Genomic DNA, 20,268 nt, shown 5'->3' on the forward strand with positions numbered 1-20,268 from the left:
CTCTTGGCAGACAAGTCAATGTCCAGCATGTTCAGCCTATTTATCTCTGTCTTCACTTAATTTGAGGTTTTTATCACCAACTTTGTGTGAAAGTCTTATATTTGTATTATTATCACTGTAATGAAGGATTATATCAGGGGTGTCAAACATACGGCCCGCGGGCCGGAACCGGCCCCCAAGGAGGTTCGATCAGGCCCGCAGGATAATTTGAAAGTGGAAAAAATGCATAAAAGACATGGAATTAATATTTTTAATTCGCTGCAATTCATGGATTTTGGTGGTTTCTTCCGGATTGTGCCGGCCCAAAGAGCCGAACTATCGGCGCTTTGAAAATGAACAGCGTCATCTAGCAGCCGTTTAAACTGGCTGAATGAGGCGTAGTGGTTGTCTCCGACGGTAGACTACCCTACGTTATTCAATATTTAATTAAGGCTACATGTGTTCATTTTGATCTGATATTAGTGCTCACACATTAAAATGTTGTGATACATCCGTAGGCCTTTAGAATTATGTCATTTTCTCACAGTAAAAGTTAAAGAATATCTTACGAGATTCACTGGACTGGGGCGCGAACTTGGGATCCCAGATTCGCATTAACAATATGTAGTCGTACAACGCTTTAACCAACTACACCACCGAAGAGATCATTGCTTGTTAAAGCGGTTGGACGGACTTTATAAGATATGGTCTTTATATCAATTAAACTAGATAACACAGAAGAAAGACATGATATTTTGATTATTTATAGCAGAGTATGGTATAATTTTAATGGTCCGGCCCACTTGACATCTCCCTAGGCCGTATGTGGCCCACGATGCGAAATGAGTTTGACACCCCTGGATTATATGATTAACAATTGAATCTCTGTCGACAGAAACCAAAATAGCCTTTAAGGGTGACGAAAAAACGGTTTAAAACTTGTTTAGGCGTACTGATGTTTGTCCTGACCAGTGCATCCTGGTCTGACTCCCTGTGCTCTGGGCTATAATGTGAGCTAACATCAGCAGCTAGCATGTGAATTAGCTTTAGCAGCTAGCTGCCTGCAGGGGATTCTCTATCTGAGCAGGCTCATGTGCCTCTGAACACGACCCGTATGACTTTCATGGTTGTCACAGTGCTGCTGCCGCCCTCCCCAGGCCATCGTCAATTTCTCCCGTTTGATTTCTCCCTTCGTTCACGTGGCTTGGCAGACCGCCAAGCCGACATCTAACATGCTCGATAAGTAACTTTAATAGCCCTCCCTTATCTTCCCCCCTTTCTCTCTCCCCCTTTCCCCACTCGTCCCCCTCTTTTCATCCACCTCTCCCCTCTGATCTTTCCCCACGCCCTCATATCTTCCTCTCTCCCTCTTTCATCTTCCCTCCCTTCCTTTCCTCCTCTTCCCCCTCAGGCGTCGAACCATGGCAGCTGGAGCTCTTGGGGGTCGTGGGGCGCGTGCTCGAGGTCCTGTGGAGGGGGGGTGCAGTTTGCCCAGCGTCTGTGTAACAACCCCCCGCCCAGGAACAACGGGCGCTACTGCACCGGCAAGAGGGCCATCTACAGGTCCTGCAGTGTCACACCCTGCCCTGTGTCTGGTGAGTCCTGCTTCTGACAGACCAGACCTGCTCCCACACACACACTATCGCAAACACACACACTAATACACACACGAAGACACGCGCAAAAAAACATTCGTAGAACAACATTGTTAATCCCAAACCGAAACCACAACAAACAAGGAAGGTGCTGACTAATTTGTGTCCATTCGTATCCCCTGTGTGGTGGAACTGTCCTGCAGCTAAGAGTTTCCGTCAGGAGCAGTGCGAGGTACGGAACGGCCCCCAGACAGACCCTAAGGGGGTGAAGACCTTCGTGGAGTGGAGCCCCAAGTACGCGGGGGTGCTGCCCAAAGACGTGTGCAAGCTGACCTGCCGCGCCAAGGGCACCGGCTACTACGTGGTGTTTTCTCAGAGGGTGAGAATGACGATGATGATAATGATAATGATGATGATGAATATGGTAGTATGATGATGATAATGACAACAAGGGCGATAATGATGGATACGATACTGATGATAATGACAACAAGGGCGATAATGATGGATACGATACTGATGATAATGACAACAAGGGCGATAATGATGGATACGATACTGATGATAATGACAACAAGGATGACGACGATAGCGAGGGCAACCATGACGACATCAATGATAATGATGACCATGATGACAGTGGTGACAGTGATGACATGAATGGCGACGACGTCCGTGACGACATTACCGCCCCCCCCCAGGTGACAGACGGGACGGAGTGCCGTCCGTCCAGCAGCTCGGTGTGTGTGAAGGGGAAGTGTGTGCGCACGGGCTGCGACGGCATCATCGGCTCCAAGCTGCAGTTCGACAAGTGCGGCATCTGTGGAGGGGACAGCCTGGGCTGCGTCCGGGTGGTGGGCAACTTTACCAAGAAAAGGTGGGTCGACGCAAACGCGCTCCGCGTCGCTCGATTCGAAATCCGCGCGTGTATCATGCGTGACGGGACCGTTTGACGTTATCTTTTGAAGTAGCTGTGCGTGAAGGCTGACGATACGACCTCTCTCTTTTTCTCTCTCCGCCCATCCATCCCCCTCCCCTGCAGTAAGGGCTACACGGACGTGGTGAAAATCCCGGTCGGTTCCACCCACATCAAGGTCCGCCAGCACAAAGCCAAGGACCAGCAGCGCTACACTGCCTACCTGGCCCTGCGCAAGCCCGGGTCAGACTACCTCCTCAACGGCAAGTTCATGATCTCCACCTCCGAGACCATCATCCCCCTCAACGGCTCCGTCCTCAACTACAGCGGCTGGAGCCAGAGGGACGAGTGGCTCCACAGCATGGGCCCCGGGGCCCTCCGCGAGGCCCTGGTGGTCCAGATCCTGGCCACCGACGCCAAGAAGCCCTTGGACGTACGTTACAGCTTCTTCATGCCCCGCCGGATACCCCCTGCCCCCCCGGCCGCGCCCGCCCGCTCCACGGCCCAGGTCACCAGCGCCACCACGTCGACCATCCCCAGGAGCAGCAGCAGCACCACCACTACCGCCGCGCTCAGATCCACCAGCGCCTTGCTGGACCTGAGCCCCACGGGCCCCGGGCCCTCCACACCGGCCCCGGGGCCTCAGTGGGTGACGGGCCCCTGGATGAGCTGCTCCAGGACTTGTGACACGGGCTGGCAGAGCCGCACGGTGCAGTGTAAGGACCCACAGGGCAAGCTGGCCAAGGGCTGCACGCTAGTCGCACGCCCCTCTGCCTTCAAACACTGCCTGGTGAAAAAGTGCTGAGGTGACGAGGACCCCGGAAAGTGTGGGTGAGGGGGCACACACACATTTACGGAGCCTGGCACCAGCCACAGACAACACCCCCCCCCCCTCCCAACTTCCAATAAACCTTGAGTGTGTATGTATGTTTCCACTTCATGTATCGTGTGTCTCTGTTCCATGTTTTGTGGTTCATTGTGACAGCCTGGCTTGTGTGTGGTCCTGTGTGTGTGGACTCCTAAACATGGACTCCTCTCATCCAGCTCTCTGAACCCCACCCAGCCCCCTCTGCCCCTCCGCCCTCTCCTATCTCCACCGCATTCAATTTGTCAATTCATCTTCAGACCAGGAAGTGGACAGGGAGCACAGCCACGACTGGAGACCAGGGATTGGACCGTACTGCCACTCAACCAATAGAACAGGGACGGTGCTATGATGTCAGAGCAGGGACAGAGAGAGAGAGACACAGGGACTCAACAGAGGTCTCCTAGAGACTGACTGCTCCTCTCAAACTGCCAGGCATGGATGACTATGGACTACAGAAACTCACTGTCCTGAGCCTGAACAGGACAGTAACATGGGATTACATGGGCTAAGCTTGACACTAGATAGTAGTATATGTGTGGTTCCGGGTGCGTGCATGTGTGTGCGTGTGTGTGCATGTGTGTGTGTGTGTGTGCGTGCGTGTGGTGTGGGTGTGTGTGTGTGTGTGTGTATGACTATACCTTACATGCGGTGTGAACCAATAGTGTTTTTGTCTTCTGTATCCTGACGGTTCTCTGGCCTCAGTTCCAGTTGTATCAGTATCTGGGTACGAGGGGGTGGTCACCATTTGTCACTGTGTTTCTTAGCCTCTATATTGTCTGTGTGTCAGTTTGTCTGTTTAGGAACAACGCTTATCCTCGCTAGTATGACAATGTGTGCCCTGGATACTCGCAAAACCAGCAAGAGGGAAACTAGACCAGACATACCTGTCCAGATACAGCTCTCACTCTCTTTCTTTTTCTCTCTCTCGCTCTCTCTCTCTCTACTGTATCACCCTTTCAAAAGATTCCTAGAGAAAACCAATAGTCAAACAGCAAGAGGAAATCTGACCACATCAACATACCTCGTAACACTTCACCCTTACAAAGACACACACACACATCAGATACATCATGTAGACATAGGTCCAAGTAGCTTGGGACTGTTTCATTGAAATACAGATATAGCATAGAACACCTGAGATACTAGATATATTCACAATCAAATGGAATTAAAGAGCACACAATCATTCAGGGCCCAAACACAGTACACGGTCCTAATAGCCCACATGATACTAAATGTCTGTAAACATCACTATCTGACTCCTGTCTTGGGAAAAGCCCCTTTCGCTGAACGACAGAAACACAGCACTGAACTTGTAATTTATTGTTTGTACAACTGGTATGTGAAAAGAAAACTTGTGATGAGTTTATTTATTATTATGGTAATTTTGTATCATAATTACTATTTAACTAGGAATATGACTGTGCAGAATCATTCCTTTTTAAGAAAATAGTGTTTTTTAGTAATCTACATGAATATCTGTACATAAAATCTATATATTTAAACAATTGTGTCCAATTCATTCCTTGGTTCTTGAAGATTACAATGATTTGACTAATTTAAATCCACTCCTGCTCACCTTTGACGAGCACATTTATCTTGAATTTAAAGAAAGCCTTCTTTTGCATATCAGAACACAAAGCAGAGTTGCAGGTTCCTGATCTGGGAAATGTAACAATGGATGAATACCCTATCTCGATCATACTCCCATCTAGAATAGGACTGAAGATGAACTGGTCAAGTCAATGCAGGGGAGGCAATACCCACACTGGAAGAACATCTGTGGTCACACATCCACCATCAGCAGGTGGAGCCAGAGAAGCAACCGGTAGGTCTAAAATGGAGTGTATTCATCCAATCATTAGGTCATCCACTTCATCACATCAACTCAGTTACAGTTTTGAATTTTGCAACCACCTGATCTCTTTAATAAGATAAATACATCAGTCACAGAAATATATGTAAGTGACATAGATAACGGTGATGACTATGGTAATTATGATGATAGTGATGATGGTGATGATGATTATAAAGGCCATGATCATGGAGGGAGAGGAGTAAGGGAACAAGAAAGACACTTTTTTCTACTACCAATTGTATAATCATCCATTAAATTGTTATGATATATCTCCCGCCAATCAAAGACCACAATGCACATAGATAGCACAGTGAATTATCAGTCTGAAATGTCCAGAAACATTTGATATTTCTAAATCATATTTTTATCAAATCTGCATAGGACCAAACATTAATTCACATTATGTGTAGCTCTGCGACTTATGTAAACAGAGGCTGCTCTTAAAGCAACTTCCTCACAAAATACGGTTAAGTAACTCAGGTCAAATACATAGCTCAAATATGATGCTGTAACGCCATCTACTGGCTTTGTTGGCCAGGTATATCCCAAGGCGACCTAAACTCAGAAAGCAAACGCAACAGTTGTACGGAATCCTTTCCGTGGCTCGTGGCTGACATCTGCTGGACAACACGTTCTCAAAACTGTTACGTTTCTACGACCTGTTGCACTTTAAGGTGGTCCACCCAGACGTAGGCCTACTCATGACTTTGAAATTAAATTAATGTGTGCAGAAAACATGATTTATTAAGCCCGATGTTTGTATCACACGTTTTTCAAGGCATGACATTGGTTTAAAGTTGGCTTTATTGTGAAACAATAACTAAAGTCTAGTACAATGAGTTCTGCATAAAGTTCTAGAAAGACCACCTTGTACTTGTTCCGCGTCTTTAGTTCTTAATCTCTAAACTATTGATTTTCCACATAATCCCTGAGAAATGCCATGGTGTTCCCAAACTAAATAGGCTACTACCACTTCTCTATATTCTTACTATTTTTTTTTTACATTCACAAGACCATACCATAAGACTGTTGTTTTAATCATTTTTATGAGGGTGTCACGGACCAATATTCAAACTTTTATATTTCACAAATGATGTGGCTGTCACCATTGAGTGCCGTGTAATCCGGGAATGATTGTCCTGGGAATATCCAGGGTCACGGAGCTGAACAGAGAGTTGATGCACGGTGTAGGAAATGGACAACGAGGGGAGGGGGAGAGAAAGGGGAGAGAGCTGCTGCGGACCCAGTGGTTTGTATGGAGAGGGAGTTTGGTTCAGTGGCAATTCCACCTTAAGAACCCACCGGCCTCTAGTCGCTCCGTTCACCCATTCTGAGCCACGGAAAGCCGCCACGGCGCATTGACAAGATGCGGATAGTTTTCGAGCCCCTGGAGCCCATGGTTGCTATGTCTGACCTACCATTCTCCGTCTCCACTCTCAGTCACCACATAACCCATGATATCACTACATTACAAATGAGCAACCTAAGTTTATAAGGTGGTTACGTTCGTACAGAATATATAAGACTATTGTAAATTGAGATTTGAAGGAGATGGAGGAGAACGAAGATTTAAGTCCCGCCTACTAAAAGAGAAAACGTATTCTCTGCCAGAAGCCTACTACTCCCAATGATTGATTATAATGGCAAGTCTCCAACTGCTGCGTTTTGTTGCGCACGAGATTTCGCCTCTAACAGATCAAAGGTTCTTCAGGAAAGGGGTGGTCCCGAAGAGGAGCATATATAGAGAGCCGGGGTCTGTCTGAATGCAAGGCAAGAGCAGAGCATACTTCACGGGACAGCAGAAAAACCTGCCCTGAAGTCACCTAAGAAACTAACAACTATTGAGTATTTCAGAGATCCAGAAAGACTCACTTACGCTCGGGGAATTTGGAATTTAATCACTGCTGAAATTGTAATACTTGAAGATAAAGAATTAAGTAGGCTAGTACTGCAACAGACCGTACCACGGCAAAATATACAGGCACGTTTAAATGGGCATTGCACTGGATTTCTTTCTTTTTAGACTTTGCGCGTAATTTTCGTCTATTCTTCCAGGAGATACCTATAAATTGCGTGCACGGATTTTAGAGGGGAGTGTGCACGGATTTTACTTGCGTCCACGCAGACACTTGAATATTCTTTTTAACTTTTGAGGATCTGACAGGAATATGATGTCCTTTTTGTGCGTGTCGTTTGGTTTTATTGCCGTTCTGTGCGTAAGCACGGCGGACAGCGCATGGGAAGAAAGCACAGTGATACCGGTTAGACTCGACCCAGTCGGGCAAGAGGGCAAAACCGACCAGTGGCGGACGTTTTCTGTAGAGGAGCGAGAAAAAGTGTCGGAGATGCGGGTCTATCGATTGGACGTATTTGGCAAACAGATGGTTTTGGAGCTTGAGCCGGACCAGACCTTCCTCGCCCCGGGGTTTGTGTTCCATGTTGTGGGTAGCCCTGAGCTGGAGACCCAGCAGGAATCTGACAGCGCCGCCGAGTCTCGGTGCTTCTATTCGGGTACAGTCAACGGAGATGCCCATTCTGCCGCTGCACTTAACCTGTGCCAGGGACTAAGAGGCGGATTCTACCTTGAAGGGGAAGAATATTTCATCCAGCCCCAAAACTTCAGCGACGCGCTCTCCGCCGAAGAGGACCTCCACACCATCCGCCGGAGGGGCAGGGCATCTTTAGCCGAGGAAGGTAGCACGAAGTGTGGGGTCAACGAGGACGAAGACAGGGTGACAGAGAACCTCGAGAAGAAAGTCAAACCCGATTCCACTACCTCAGAAGAGAAAGGTATGTCTCAACTGGGGGGAAACTGCTCAAAACTTACCTAATTGCTCAAAGTTTTGGTGTAAACTCACCTCAAACGTCGATTCGCTGGCCTTATAGAAAGGGTAGGCTATATTTGATCCCAAACACTGTCAATATCTATTTTGGATTGTCATAAGCGAATGAATCAAATGCAGAGGGTCTTGAAGAATGCCATGGGGAGATCTTTGAGGCATGATGAGTTTAAAGTTCTTTAGGAGTTTAGTTGTATAGTGAGAGCGCATTGGTGCGTTGCGAGTGTTAACGGAGAATTGGCTCTGAACTGACAGTACGGCGGGCTGGGAGGAGAAGGGGGAGAGAGGTGCTGAGGAAAGTAGGGGAGTGACCGAAAGAGGGAGGTACTGGTCGGGGCCGGGGCTAGTGAGACGTGTAAAACTCTCCCCCTGGTACCTACTGAACGCTGCACGGGCCAGAAGGATTTTTTTCCACTCTCGCATAAGTTTCCTCTAGAAAAGGTCAATTTAGGAATGTCTTTAGTGGGTGGGGCCGGGGTGGTGTGACGCTGAGTCACTGCAGCTCGAGCAGCTCCAGGCACTTCCGGAGAACTCGAGCTTCCCACAGAGCTTTCATTCCTCTCCGTAGGATTCTACCCAGTCCATGCCTTCAATACCATACAATACGAAATCAACCCAACAGGAAATAGCGAAAATAATCGTTTTTTTAGAAAGTCCCTCAGTCATATGGACTGTTACAATCCAAATTGCATAGTCCATCGAAGTCGAGATAGTAAAAACAGAGAATATATTTGAGCAGTCTCCCAAATATAAGGACCTTCAAAACCATTTCCACCATGTCAATTATACTGACCTATCTCCCTCTTCTTCTCCCCAGCCCACCACAGGTCCAGGCGTTTCGTGTCGACACCTCGCTTCCTGGAGATCATGTTGGTGGCCGACCAGTCCATGGCGGAGTTCCACGGCGCAGGCCTCAAGCCCTACCTGCTGACCATCATGGCGGTGGCCTCGCGCCTCTACCGCCACCCCACCATCCATAACTCCATCAGCCTGGCCGTGGTGAAGCTGCTGGTGGTGTACGAGGAGGAGCACGGCCCCCAGGTGTCCTCCAACGCCGCCCTCACCCTCAGGAACTTCTGCCAGTGGCAGCGGCAGCACAACCCGCCCAGCGACCGCCACCCGGAGCACTACGACACGGCGGTGCTCTTCACCAGAACGGTGAGCCCGACACTCCAAACCGGCACCTTCCTCACGTCTCACCTCGCCATCGTCTCCATTGGCGTCTGTCCGTTGGGGTTATAGGATGCCAGTTTTGTGACCGTGTTTTGCCGCCTCTTGCAGGACCTGTGCGGCGCCCACTCCTGTGACACGCTGGGCATGGCGGACGTCGGCACGGTGTGCGACCCGGACAGGAGCTGTTCCATCATCGAGGACGACGGCCTTCAGGCGGCGTTCACCGTGGCCCACGAGCTGGGTAAGAAAACCTACCCTGCCCCCGGCCTTCTGGACTCAAAAACGGCCTTCTCTTCTCTCCACCCCTCGCCTGAGTCTCCACCTAACCTTCTTATCTCCTCCCATCCCTCTCTCTCTCTCTCTCTCTTTAGGCCATGTGTTTAACATGCCCCATGACAACGCCAAGCAGTGCGCCAGCGTCAACGGCGACCACTGGGGCTCCCACATGATGGCGTCCACCCTGTCCAACCTGGACCAGCAGCAGCCCTGGTCCCCATGCTCCGCCCTCATGGTCACCTCCTTCCTGGACAATGGCCATGGCCAGTGCCTGTTGGACAAGCCCCACAAGCCCCAGGTGCTGCCTCAAGCGCTGCCGGGCACGGTCTACGATGCCGACCGCCAGTGCCGTCTCACCTTCGGCGAGGAGTCGCAGCACTGCCCGGATCTGAGCACCACATGCTCGGCCCTCTGGTGCACGGTCACCACCTCCAACGGGCTGCTGGTGTGTCAGACCAAGAACTTCCCCTGGGCTGACGGGACGCCATGCGGCCACGAGAACTTCTGCCTAGCGGGCCAGTGTCTGACCAAGAGCCAGGCGGCACGCCATCAGGTGGGTACCACGCAAGCAACGCTTGCACCCTGGGTTTGGGGAAGTGTTTGTTTTTGTTGGAGCTAATGAACAATGCTAGGTCCTAGCTAGCTTGTGTCTGACCTTTCTGTTCTGTTGGGTTTCAGACGCCGGTGAATGGAGGTTGGGGTGTGTGGGGTACGTGGGGAGACTGCTCCAGGACCTGCGGTGGGGGGGTGCAGTACTCCTTCAGGGACTGTGACAACCCTCTGCCCAAAAATGGCGGCAAATACTGCGAAGGCAAGAGGATCCAGTACCGCTCTTGCAACACAGAGATCTGCCCAGATAGCACCGGTAAGAACAAACAACTAAGAAACATGAGCATCAATGCACACACAAAGCCAGTTTCTATAACAAATTCATGATATGAACAATTGCTGTTTATCGTTTTTTATCCAGGCAGTTTTGCCTCCTAGCCTAGCCAATGCTAACACACTAGCCAACATGAACTTACTCCTCTCTTTATCTTGTTCTCCGTGCAGGTCTGTCGTTCCGTGAGGAGCAGTGTCTGGCCCACAACGACATCTCATCCCAGGTGACGTTCGGTTCCGGGGACGGGGTGGAGTGGGTGCCCAAATATGCTGGTGTCTCTCCTAAAGACCGCTGCAAGCTGATGTGCCGGGCCAAGGGCACAGGCTACTTCTCCATCCTGAAACCTAAGGTGAGACTCAGATCAGATTCCGAGTACAGCAGGATAGAGAATGTCATCCATGGCGTCTCAATACTGAGCAGAACTGTGATCGTCTGTAATGGAATGGCACTTGAAAGCCTAGACAGAATTTGATTCACTCGACAACTCCCCCCCTCTCCCAATAGCTGCAGATTGTAAGGGTTAGCAGACGTAACAGACGTTCACTATTTAAACTGGGTTAGACGTTAACATTCTGAATATGTCTCTCTTCTGCCCCCAGGTGGCCGATGGCACACCCTGCAGTCCCGACTCCACCTCGGTGTGTGTGCAGGGCCAGTGCGTGAAGGCTGGCTGCGACCGCGTCATCGGCTCCAGCCGGCGCTTCGACAAGTGCGGTGTGTGTGGAGGGGACGGCTCCACCTGCAAGAAGGTGTCCGGTTCTCTAGAGCGCTCCAGGTGAGAACTTCATCTATGTCCTTCACCGCCACTCACACACAGTTATAAGCTCAGCCTATTCTACGCACTTCCTGTCAGAAGTTTAACCCTCCTGTGTTTGTGTCTCCTCAGGCCCGGTTACCAGGATGTTGTCACCATACCCGCCGGCGCCACCCACCTGGACGTGAAGCAGCGCGCCCCCGGTGGCGGTCGCCACGACAACAGCTACCTGGCCGTGCGTCGCCTAGACGGCACGTACCTGCTGAACGGCGACTACAAGCTGACCACGCTGGAGACGGACATCGCCCTGCGGGGGGCGCACCTGCGCTACAGCGGCTCGGCCGTCACGCTGGAGCGCCTGCGGAGCTTTGCGCCGCTGCCCGAGCCAATCACCATCCAGGTGCTGTCGGTGGGCGACTCCCCGCGACCGCGCGTCAAATACAGCTACTTTGCCCCCCGGCCGGCCCCCGCCTCGCCCACCAACGGCGGCCGTCGCCATTCCATCAACGCCATCCGCGAGCTGGTGGGGGCGGAGTGGACCCTGAGGGAGTGGGGGCCCTGCTCGCAGAGCTGCGGGGGCGGGAGCCAGCAGAGGGAGGTGCTCTGTCTGGACCCCCAGGGCCGCTCATCGGGGGAGTGTCCCGAGGAGCTCCGGCCCCTGCCCTCTCGCCCCTGCAGCCACAACCCCTGCCCTCACTGGCTGCCGGGCGACTGGTCGGCGTGCTCCAAGAGCTGCGGCCGCGGCTTCCGCAAGCGCCCGCTGCGCTGCGTGGGTCCGGACGGTCGCACGTTGACGCACGAGAGCTGCGACCCCAAAGACAGGCCGCGGCCCCTGCTGGACTTGTGCAACCAGGGAGCCTGCTGAAACAGGAAGGAACTGCTGGGACTCGTGTTCACAACCCCCTCCTCCCTCCTCTCCGTCACCTGAAGCCCAGCTACCAAGATGTCTGAACTCCCGTCGTCCCTCGCTGTTGACCCGTTCTGCAGCGGCCAGTCTGAACCGACCGACAGGCCTATCGGGAGAATGTTTACGTCCTGCGCAGAGAGGAGCAGGTCGCCTGGGGGTCTGACGCCTCCACAGTGAGACTGCCAAGAGATGCTCCTGCCCTCACTGCCGCCACCTAGAGGACAGACCAAGTATTTCGGTCCGCCTTGGCTCTTCCACCTCACAACGCCACAGACTTGTTGCAGCTGCCTACCCTGGGCACCCGGGGGGGGCACGACACTGGCACACTGTGCCCCCCTCCCACCCACACCCCCACCCGCCCTTCCCAGTTGGAATAACTGAGGTGGAGAAAGAATAGACTGACTCTTCTTTCTTTCTATTTTGTCTAAATGCATGCTGCTTTACATGCTCACATCATGCTTGTGTGTTGTTTATGTCTGAGTGTATTATTTGTGTGTGTGTGTGTGTGTGTGCTGTTTGTCCTAGCTGGACTGGACAGACGTTTTGAGAGGAGAGGAGGTAGTATGGAGATGATGTAGGTGTATGAAATTGTTTTGGTGATTAAGATGTAGGAGATTGGAAATAATGGATGGTCTCACAGCCACACATTGAGCTTAAATGGAACTCCCTGATCCCCATATCACATCGGTTAACGTCACACCACCCGGCATCCTTATATTGGCTTGCGCTGCTACTCAAACATTCTTGCCTTTTTTGAGCCACACATGCTAAATTCGTGTCATCGTGCCCCTGTATAAACACCCGATGTGAGGGAATATATCAATTGACCAAAGAAGTGTGAGAGGGTTTGTGTGTAAGGGACAAGTATGCTGGGTGTGTGCGGGTGGAGATATAGTGAGACTTCTCTCCTGCTTCTACTTCATAAGTAAGTCTCTCCTGCCTTCTGAGAAGGTATGTTTTTCTAATGAGTTCCTTTTTTTGTACAGAATATCCAGAACATTATTTATTTTTGTACAGCCTGTTAAATATAATCATGTGGCTTTTTAATATTATTGTATTTTTATTTGTTATTATTATTGAAATAACAGAAGGATGTAGATTCTATAGAGTATTTATACAGTATTATATATGGTCCCTAGGTTCATGAATAAAATATCGCATTGACCTGTGCAATGTCTCCAGAGTGATGTGTCTTGGTACACCAGTTATACACACACACTGAATACACACACATACACACACATATGAATCCACAGACTTACAAGTAATATGAATATGGTTACATCTGCCAAATAATGGCAATCCTTCCCAAATAGAAGCATTTTAAAATCAAATGAACGTGCATCATTTATTCACTAGGTGGCAGCATTATGGAGGTACTGGAAGTACTTCCATCAGACACAAAGGATGTCATCACCATAGCTGTGAGAGGGTATAGAAGACAGTTGTATTCGCTCCCATTTGGGAAACAACCCAATGTGTCTTCAAATCTATATACCATGGATGTCTTAATTCCAAATTGGTTGCACTGACAGATAAACAGCAAACTTAACATTGTTAAGTTAATTTCTCCTTTTCTGAAAGCCTCTTAAATACCCTTGAAGGCCCTGCGTGCTTTTTTAGGGGGGGGGGGGGAGCAGGCCAATCAACAGCCACATGCTTACGCCTAAACATACGGATGCAATCATCTCTTGGGTTTCAGGACTGTGTGGGTGGCATCTCGATTAAACCTTTAATGCCCAATAGTTTATAATGAAGGTGAACTTGATTACAAAGTACCTTTTTCATAGAATTCACCCCTCTGTAGATGTGCTTATCTAATCAGTAACCCACGTCGCCGCTGCACTACCATGTCACAGGCTAAAATAAAAATTGACATTTATTCTAGTTTTCGTTTGGTTGGTACTTCCATTACAAATCTCCCAGAACTGCTCGTATTTTTCCGCCCTTTCACAACCTATCGCAAATGCCTTAGGCACATCGACTCACTCTGTAAATACCTCACCACTGGCAAATTATACACCTCGTTTTTATGCTCATAAATTGTGTAATTTGAGTAGCTGCCAGAATAAGAATTATTACCTTTAACCTAATGCACTGTGATGAGAACAGTGGATTTTGAAATACGTTATTTCAATGTTGCCTATATTATGAAAAGCAGCCAAAATAATAGATGTTGTTCTGTGAACACTGAACAGCATGCATCTGGAACATGTACAGCAAGTAGGCTACATAGGTCAAGTCTTGGGACTTCTGCTCTATTAGACAAACAACAACGGCAAAAATAAGACGCATTTATGATCCGGGTAATTTAGAGTAGGTAACAAATAAGCTACAGGTCTGTCTTTTCATGGGTATCCTAATTGGCGGCCTAATCGTGAGGTCTACTCGGGTCTATTGTGTCTTGAGAGCTTCGGCCTCTCATCTCCACTGGTCGTGATAGCGTGGGCGGTGGCTCCGTGCTTGTCGAGGAGAACTCCGCTCTCGCTTGCAGTCCATACCTCCACCTCTATAGGCAACAGGGAGAGCAAATGTAGCGGCCACGGGGGAAGGATAGTAGTGGGGACGGTTTAAAAAGTCGAGAGGGAAGGAACTCAAGAAAGCGAGCTCAATTACACGCATACCGAAAACTAAATGCAACGTATTTGCGGGAGAGAAGGATTTCAGAAGTAACAAATAGGGACGGTCTATGAGTTTGAGGCAGCGCTTTTCTTCTGTCTTCTTCCTACCGAGTGAAACTTTGGAAATTACCGACTTTAGGTTGTCCGATAGTGTGCCTTTGCCGTCATAACAACAGTGTAACGGTACATCACAGATGAAGAACTTTAAACGTGAATAGCTCACTGCCCGGTGATAAAACGAAGCCGGGTAGCTAAAAACTAGTCGCAAAGGCGATGGCTGGCCCCGGGAAGAGGAGTATGGCTGGTTGGACATTTTTGAGAGACTCCCTGATACTCTGCCTGTTCACCGGTAAGCTTAGTTTTCAAGTCGTCAAGAACTACGTTTTTTTTGTCAGCATGGTCCCATTGTCTTTAACTGTGCGTCATTGTTCTCATTAATTATTTCCAAGTTGACTCCGAATGAAAGGAATTACCTACCTCATATTTTATTAAGTGTGAACTCGCCAACTTATTGCATTAAAGCCTGCTGCTAAATTGACAGGCTGGATAGCCTCTGAAATGATATCTATTCTAAACAGTAATACATGGAAGAACACACATTCGTATGCCTGCGAATTTGTGATGCGTGTGTATGGGTTGGATTCAGTCATAAGAAAGACAAATAATGCTCTAAGAGTTCTTAATGGCCCATACTGGCCCCTCAAGCGCATCCCAAACGCACATCAGCTTTATATTAACAGCGATACTCAGTTATCAAATTATCGGCAATACAGACACATGCACGTAAGTCTTTACTGCATTGTTTTCCATTTACGTGGCCCGTGAACTGTAGTGGGGGTGGGGCGGGCTTGCCGAGTCTTCCAAGAAGGTGGTAGGACAGCTAGTGGCATTGTCCCCGGCGTGTCGAGAGACAGGACCTGGAGGTAGCAGCGCAAGACCTCAAGGGACCACCCACGTAGCATGCAGATATATCCATTTAGAGAATGTATACTGAACGAATATCAGAGTAATCTATATATTTCTTCATTTAGAAAAACCCCCAATCGTTTATTTATATTTTAAAAGTGTGCCCTGCTTCTTGCCCCCTTAGCTTTCCGTTTATTATATCCATCACTAAATGGTCGTTAGTAGCACTATTATACCGTTGAGAGAAAAGCAGATATGTGTCTGGACTGGGATGTGGGGGTTGAAGGTGCTTACATGTGCTGCTGGCACAGTCCATGTGGAGATCTGGGAAGTTTCGGAAACACGCACACGTCATGTAACAATTTTGTCTGTCATTGTAAGTGCGTAGGAACCCATTCACATGGACTGAAAGACCCTTGAAGTAGTTTCAGTGTTCATCACGACTCATTTTCTGCCTCTCTCTCTCTTTTACTCTCTCTCTCACACACACACACACACACACTACCCATGACCACAGCCTACAAAGGGAAGCTTTGCTCAGGCTTGTACGGGTTCAGACTAGTAGAGTGCACGCAGAGTGGTTTAGTCAGCAAACAGGGATATCTTACAATCCAGGCATGATGGTCAACCACATATCTAGACATTTGGGTCTGCCATATCAAATATTTGAGCTGTTTTGGACAGGGTTATTGTCTGAGTGTAGACTGTGCCTACATGTATGCCAGATAATGCTAGTGGATCGACTGATCCTTAGTTGTGTTTGAAGAAATGTGGGTTAAAGAGTTACAGAAAAGTATATATTTAATCAAAAACAAATGCATTCTTTGCACTTTTAAATTGTCAATCATATTTTTTTTTAAGACTGGATTATTTTGAATGTTAAATGGATAATAGGCTGGGAACACGGGTTTGGTTTTATGAATGGTTCCAAATGCCTCCGGGTACTTTAAAGTAACTCCATAAAGGCTTTTATTACACTTGACATTTTCAAAATGAAATGTGTTGATGGGTGCTCTTTGAATAACAGCTCAAAAATAGATAAAGGTCTCTTATAAAGAGGTTGGCACTATTATTAGTGAGGTAATGACATGAAAATGCCATACTAATAAAAGTTGTTAAGGGTCTGGTAGCCGTGGACTCAAACTGAGTGGGGGGAAAACGTAAACACTTGAAAGTAGATTGGCAGATAAATTAACTCTGTGTGTGTGCGTGTGTGTGTGTGTGTGTGTGAATTGCAGGAAGTGGTGAGGCACAGTGTGACGGCTGTGTAGAGTACTGTTGTGATGGCACCCCTCCTTTCTGCTGCTCATACTACGCCTATGTGGGAGACGTCCTCTCGTAAGTCTACACACACACACACACACACACACTGAGCTGGCCCAAACAGAAGTGCATGTTATACCGCGCACATAAACCTCACCCCCTGCCCTCTCCGGCCTCCCGCGTGGCCCCTGTGGAGACCCTGACCCCTGACCTCTACTGACGGGACAGCTGCAGCACTATCTCTTCTCTCTCCATTCAGGCATTGAGTGGGGGAAGCATACCATAGCACTAGGGCTGTTGCTATTGTAAACAGTTTAACCTTGGAAGAATGGATCCCACACACATAGTCTTCTATGTATTTTGCATACTCATTTATGGTGTGAATGAAGAATGCATTTCATTGCTACATGGATTTGAGTGAAAGTACACACACACGGTGGGTTCGGGGTGGATGGAGGGGGGCGCAGAGACGAGGGGTGCATCTCATAGTTGTAGGGAGGTGGGGGACCTGGAGGGAAGTCGATCAGTGATTGGAAAGGTGGGGAGGGGGGTGGGGGGGTAAATGAGTGTATTATAATGACGCTCACAAGTCCCAGGTGCAGCTCGGTCAGATATCAATCATATCTGTGGAAACATTGGTATGGGTGCCTTTTAAGACTCTCATGAATAAGAGTATGTTTGTATGCGTTTATGTATCTGTTTTCTTTTTCTTTTTTTTTCCCTTTATGGTGTATGTCTTGCTATTGGGTCTAGAGCCTGTCATAGGGTTTAAATATACTAACAGGAAAAGGCTGAGTCATATAATTGGTCATTCACAGTCTTCCTTGCAGCTGCACAGACATGTTTTGTCAGGTGTCCTTTGAAAGCACCTCACCCGCGTGTACCTGCGTCTGAATAACCTTCCTCTATTGTCGACAGACCACCGGGTTCTGTGGGTTGAAGCCAAAGCATTTATCCATGAATGCCGAGCTCACCTTTGTATTGGTGTGTGTGCGTGTGTTTCAGGGGCACGGCGATCTCTGGGATCGTGTTTGGCGTTGTGTTCCTGATGGGGGCGGTGGCGGCCTTCTTCCTGTGCGTGTGCATGTGCGTGAAGAACGGACGAGGAGCACGCGTGGGCGTGTTCAGCACCTCCTGTGTCAACACAGTAACCCAGGGTTACCCGGGTAAGACTGCCACCCCCTCTGCCTCCACCGCCAGTCTGTCCAGTCCATGTCTCCCATGCGCTCACCACGGCCTGCTTTTCCACCATGTAGCCACTAGATGGCAATGTAGCTCTATCTAAAGCCGCCTCTTAAACCAGATACACTGGAGGCTGCTACATTTGTGCTTAAGCTGATTAGGTGTGGCAGGGCCTCTGTTAGTTTATTTCTCAGTCACAGATAGCTGTACTGTGTGTTGTTTAAGTAAATAATAATTATTGTAATGGATCATTTACCCCCCCCCCCCCTCCACCTTCCCAATCAATTCTCTCCCTCTGCTTCCCTCCAGGTCCCCCACCTCCCTACAACTATGAGATGTACGCCTCGGCTCTGCGCCCCCCTCCATACACCCCGAACCCACCCAGGACGGCCAACTACTCCCCGCCCCCTCCCTACCCAGGTTCCATCCCCAACCGCAAGTGAGCCCAGACCTACATGACCGCCAGGGAAACACCCCCCCCCCGCCCACCCAAGCGGCCTGGCTGTCACATGGCCACAGAGTGGATGACACAGGAGCATCGCACATTCGAAACGAGCCCCCCCCCCCCCCCCCCCCCCCCCCCCCCCAAAGCTGCAATGAACCCGTTTGGATTTGCCTGTGTCATATATTCACAAAGACTGGACCACTCCATCATCCAATCCATGCGGGGGTGTGGGTTGATTGGTGTCTTAGGGGCAGTGGCCCCTGGAGGTGAACTGTTATGTGCATGTGTGGCGCATGCTAAGTACCCTCTCTGGGAGGTGGACCTTCTGTAACATGTTCTCTCTGGTAGAGATGCCTGTTGGCGGGCCATCCATCAGGCCCAGCACCCTAACCCTGTTTAGGTTTCATCTAGACTGAGGGGAACGTGTGTGAAGGTTTATTGATTTTGACTTCAATAAATGGATGGCGCACGTGTCTGCCAGTGCACAACTGAGACTGGTCGGGATCCGATCTTGAAGCTCTGGAGATCAATAGGTTGATGATGAATCCTGTGGTGTGAAATTACATTTTACAGCAGACATTTTTCATCTTTTTTCGTATGTTGTTGCTATGTATACAGTACGTGTGGTGTACAATTGAATAAAGTTTAGTTGTGAATTGTATTTTGACCTCAATCGGTGTTCTGTAAATTACCACCCAGGGAATACTTACACTTGTAATACGTAGGCCTGTGATTTTATTGATGAGGAAGTGTTGCTGTGTAAAAGGTATGTTACAAGAAACAGTTTAGCATTATGTGTGAGATATTGTCTATCTGCTAGCCATTCGAGGATGTTGTCTTGTTTTACATTCAAGGTTAGGGGGGGAGGGCTGGTTTTAACAGGAAGATGTGTGTGTGTGTGTGTTTACATAGTGATAGGAAACACGAAGCGCCAAAGGCCAAGGAAACAAACAGTCCAGGCTGTGGAGGATAAGCCGGGTCTCCGGGGACAGGTTGACGGTGTCCTGCAATCAGAAGCGCTTATCCTTATCGGAGGAGTGACTGCGAGTTCAGGATGGGGTCACTGTATAGTCTGGTCTGCAGAGTGGAAGAAAAAAGGTCAGGCCCTGCCGATAGTGTGACTTCAGTCAAGGTTCTGAAGTTCCAAACGCATTTATCAGTCTGCTGAGTGGAGAGAGAGATGGGAGTCAAGAAATGACAAGTCAGGAATAATGAATAGATCTAAGACACGGAAAAGGCCCGCTGCAAAGTGTCTCTGAGGCATGAAGGTCAGAATGCATCCTGATTTATACAGAAGGCAGCCCTTGTATTTGATGTCATGTCCTGGCAGCTGACTTCCTAGTCTAAGCACGGGACATGGAAAGCACATGCAAAAACATATACCGACAAGACTTCAATACAAGAATATCAATATAATGATGTCAAAATGGATGATGGATATTTTCATGTAAGATGTTGATGAGGTACTATTAGGTCAAACGTAATATACCGATTAGGATGAACAAATGTTAATACTTCAATTACTCCCTTTGCATGCCTATTTAGGGGTAATTGCCAGGTACAACGTTGTTTTTTTCCATCACCTGTCTGAGAGGCATTTACTGTATCTTGTAACCTCCAATGCTTTCTCACCTGTGACCTTCCGACGCCTGTATTTAGTGGGCATGCACAATGGTGACCTTAACCACAATGTTGGCTTGACAATCTAGAACATTATAAAGCCAACAAGGATTTAGGCACAGCTGATGAGCTACCGCCTCGTGCTTATTCAACTGTGATTTGTGTGTTTGTGAAAGAAAAAG

General features: G+C 48.8%; 3 protein-coding genes across 3 annotated transcripts; all 3 read left to right on the forward strand.

The window, feature by feature from the left end:
• Positions 1–1,235: 1,235 nt before the first annotated feature.
• Positions 1,236–4,864, forward strand: LOC124462705 (A disintegrin and metalloproteinase with thrombospondin motifs 5; the record flags this gene model as incomplete). Its single annotated transcript, XM_047014290.1, has 4 exons — positions 1,236–1,574; positions 1,778–1,953; positions 2,276–2,451; positions 2,617–4,864. Coding segments are annotated over 4 exons (1,370 nt in total), but the record flags the coding sequence as incomplete, so codon positions are not given.
• Positions 4,865–6,953: 2,089 nt separating this feature from the next.
• On the forward strand, positions 6,954–13,218 carry adamts1 (ADAM metallopeptidase with thrombospondin type 1 motif, 1). The gene is made up of 8 exons (XM_047014298.1): positions 6,954–8,006; positions 8,874–9,214; positions 9,338–9,470; positions 9,601–10,058; positions 10,184–10,370; positions 10,559–10,737; positions 10,988–11,163; positions 11,275–13,218. Exons 1-8 carry the CDS (start codon positions 7,385–7,387, stop codon positions 12,005–12,007), a joined length of 2,829 nt encoding a protein of 942 aa, XP_046870254.1. The 5' UTR covers positions 6,954–7,384; the 3' UTR covers positions 12,008–13,218.
• A 1,272-nt stretch (positions 13,219–14,490) lies between these two features.
• cyyr1 (cysteine/tyrosine-rich 1) lies at positions 14,491–19,139 on the forward strand. The gene is made up of 4 exons (XM_047014297.1): positions 14,491–15,019; positions 16,815–16,914; positions 17,845–18,005; positions 18,331–19,139. Exons 1-4 carry the CDS (start codon positions 14,944–14,946, stop codon positions 18,462–18,464), a joined length of 471 nt encoding a protein of 156 aa, XP_046870253.1. The 5' UTR covers positions 14,491–14,943; the 3' UTR covers positions 18,465–19,139.
• Positions 19,140–20,268: the final 1,129 nt, after the last annotated feature.

The sequence above is a fragment of the Hypomesus transpacificus genome, unplaced genomic scaffold, assembly GCF_021917145.1.
Source record: "Hypomesus transpacificus isolate Combined female unplaced genomic scaffold, fHypTra1 scaffold_235, whole genome shotgun sequence".
NCBI classification, from domain to species: domain Eukaryota; kingdom Metazoa; phylum Chordata; class Actinopteri; order Osmeriformes; family Osmeridae; genus Hypomesus; species Hypomesus transpacificus.